General features: G+C 37.6%; 1 protein-coding gene across 1 annotated transcript; it reads right to left on the reverse strand.

The window, feature by feature from the left end:
* Window positions 1–1,889: 1,889 nt before the first annotated feature.
* On the reverse strand, window positions 1,890–2,063 carry LOC122729967 (60S ribosomal protein L38-like). The gene has a single exon (XM_043969127.1). The coding sequence runs from the start codon at window positions 2,061–2,063 to the stop codon at window positions 1,890–1,892; it is 174 nt and encodes a 57-aa protein (XP_043825062.1).
* Window positions 2,064–3,006: the final 943 nt, after the last annotated feature.

The following is a 3,006-nucleotide window of genomic DNA, read 5'->3' on the forward strand; positions in this document are numbered from 1 at the left end:
ATCATGATCTGAAAAGGATGCATTTACTATTTTGGTCTTTCTGTATCTGACTGTGAAGTTTTTATGCCCTAATACATGGTCAATTTTTGTGTTTGTGTCATGTACCACTGTCTATGTCCATTCAGTTTTCTCCAGAGGTCTATCATATTTAATTTTTCTAAAATTCTATTCACCTCCTTAACTTCTTTCTTATTCATTTTGTGGTTAGATTTATCTAGTTCTGAGAGGGGGAGGTTGAGTTCTCCCACTAATATAGTTTTGATATCTATTTCTTCCTGTAACTCGCTTAACTTATTCTCTAAAAATTTGAATGCTGTACCACTTGGTACATACATATTTAGTACTGATATTATTTCATTGTCTATGGTACCTTTTTTTTTTTTAGTAAATGTAGTTTCCTTCCTTATCTCTTTTAATTAGGTCAATTTTTGCCTTTGCTTTATCTGAGATAAGGATTGCTATCCCTGCTTTTTTTCAGTTGAAGCATAACATATTCTGTTCCAGTCTTCTACCTTTATTCTGTGTGTATCTCTCTGCTTCAAATGTGTTTCTTGTAAACAACATATTGTAGGTTGTTTGTTATAGTTTTTAATGCACTCTGCCATCTGCTTCCATTTTATAGGAAAGTTCACATTCACAGTTATGATTATTAACTGTGTATTTCCCTGCATCCCATTTTCCCCCTTGTTTGTATTTTTCTCTTTCCTTTTCTCCTGTCCCTTCTCACTAGTGTTTTGTTTCTGGACACCTCAGTCTACCTTCCTTTCTATCACCCCCCCCCGCCCCTTTTGCCCCTTCCCCTTTCAGTTCCTAGTTTTGCCCTCCCTTCTACCAACCCCACCTCCTTTTTGTCCTTTCCCTTTCCCCTCCTAGTTTTCCCCTCCCTTCTATCAGCACCCCATCCTTTTCTTTCCCCTTTCCCCTTTTACCTCCCCATAGGGTAAGATCGAATTCTATACCCAATTGAGTATGTATGTTATTCCCTCTTTGAGCCAAATTGGATAAGAGTAAGGTCAAAACAATGCTCACCCCTCCCTTCTTCCCTCTATTGTAATAGGTCTTTTGTGCCCCTTCATATGATGTGATTTATCCCATTCTGTTTTCCCTTTCCTCTTCTCTCAGTATAGTCCTTTCTGTTTCCCTTTAAGTATCCTTTTTAAACATCATCACATCAGAATCCACTTACACCCACACCTTCTGTCTGTGTGTACTCCTCCTATTATCTGCCTTAATAAAGATACAGTTCTCAAGAGTTACACCTATCTTCTTCCCATGTAGGGATGCAAACATTTTAACTTTATTGAATAACATAGTTTCCCCCTCCCCTTTTCATTTTTCATATGTCTCTTGAGTCTTGTATTTGTAGACTGAATTTTCTCTTCAGTTCTGGACTTTTCATTAGGAAATTTTTAAAGTCTCCTATTTCATTGAATATCCATCGTTCTCCCTGAAAAGATCATGCTTAATTTTTCTGGGTAGTACATTTTTGGTTGTAATCCCAATTCCTTTGCCTTCTGGAATATCATATTCCAAGCCCTCTAATCCTTTAATGTAGAAACTGCCACGTCCTGTGTAATTCTTATTGTTGTTCCTTGATATTTAAATTGTTTCTTTCTGGCTATTTGCAATGTTTTCTTCTTTACTTGATAGTTCTGGAATTTAGCTATGATATTCCTTGGCATTTTCTTTTTGGGGTCTCTTTTGGAAGGTGATTGGTGGATTCTTTCAATGGCTAATTTTTCCTCTGTAAGACATTGGGGCAGGTTTCCTTAATAATGTCCTGAAATATGCTGTCTAGGCTCTTTTTTTTTAAACACATTTTAATACAGGTGTAACATTGAATTATTCCTTCACTTCAGTTCCTTCACAGCCAAACCAGGAGTCAAGGACTATTTAAGTTTCTCTGCCTTCTCTTTGTCTATGATGACCAAGGTATACAGGTACCTGCTGCAGCAAACCTTAAACTTCACATTGTCCTTGTTTTTCTTGATTTTGACAGATTTGGCATCCTTTTGCCTGGCTGTGAGCAAGAAGTCTTTTATTTCCTTGATTTTTCGGGGCATGGTGGCTGTGGCAGTGGGATGAGGAGGCAGTGCAGGGCCTGAGAGACTGAGCAACTGCCAAAGGGCCAAGGAAGACAGAAAAGGGTGAATTTCCACTTCCAGCTGATTAAGACCTAGACTCTTTTTTTGATCATGGTCCTAAGGTAGTCCAATGATTCTTATATCATCCCTCCTGTATCTATTTTCCAGGTCTGTTGTTTTTCTGAAGAGGCATTTTATGTTTTCTTCTACTTTTATATTCTTTTGATTCTGTTTTACTTCTTTCTGTTGTCTCAGTGAGTCATTAGCTTCCATCTGCTCAATTCTGATTCTTAGGGAATTATTCCTGTTAGGAACAGTTTTCAAAAGTAGAATTGCAAACTATAAGTGACCATTCAAAAACATACTTAAAATCACTACTAGTAAGAAAAATGGGAACTAAAATAACTCTTAAGGTTTCATTTCATACCCTACAAATCGGTAAAGATGACAAAAAGCCAACAGGAAGATGGCAACAGTGTTAGGGAGGCCATGGGACAACAGACACACTGCTAATAGAACCCCTGAAGGATTCAGTTGTTCTAGATTTAAAATAATAACAGCTAGCATTTATATGATAGTTTAAGGTTTGCAAAGTGCCTTATAGATGTGATTTCACTGGATTGAACTATTCAAGAAAAGTGGCTAAATTGTCCATATGCTTTGACCCAGTGACTTCACTATCAAGCATATGGGGTAGGCACTGGAAATGTGATTTCAGCAATATATGGAACTCCTGAGTGTTTGACTTCTGCAGATCAGTACCCTTTTTGCAACTTTATAGTCTTAGAGTGTTACCTAGAACATGGAGAGGTTAAATAATTTACTGAAGGTCTCATAGCCAGGATCTGTGAAAGGGCCAGATTTGAATCCAGGTTTTCCTGGGTTCCTCTCTATTCCATGGGGCCTCTTATTGGTCACATAC

The sequence above is a fragment of the Dromiciops gliroides genome, chromosome 5 (assembly GCF_019393635.1).
Source record: "Dromiciops gliroides isolate mDroGli1 chromosome 5, mDroGli1.pri, whole genome shotgun sequence".
Taxonomy (NCBI): domain Eukaryota; kingdom Metazoa; phylum Chordata; class Mammalia; order Microbiotheria; family Microbiotheriidae; genus Dromiciops; species Dromiciops gliroides.

Bases quoted from the DNA above. Each gene is read 5' to 3' on its own strand.
- LOC122729967 (XM_043969127.1), bottom strand. From the start codon at position 2,063: ATGCCCCGAAAAATCAAGGAAATAAAAGACTTCTTGCTCACAGCCAGG.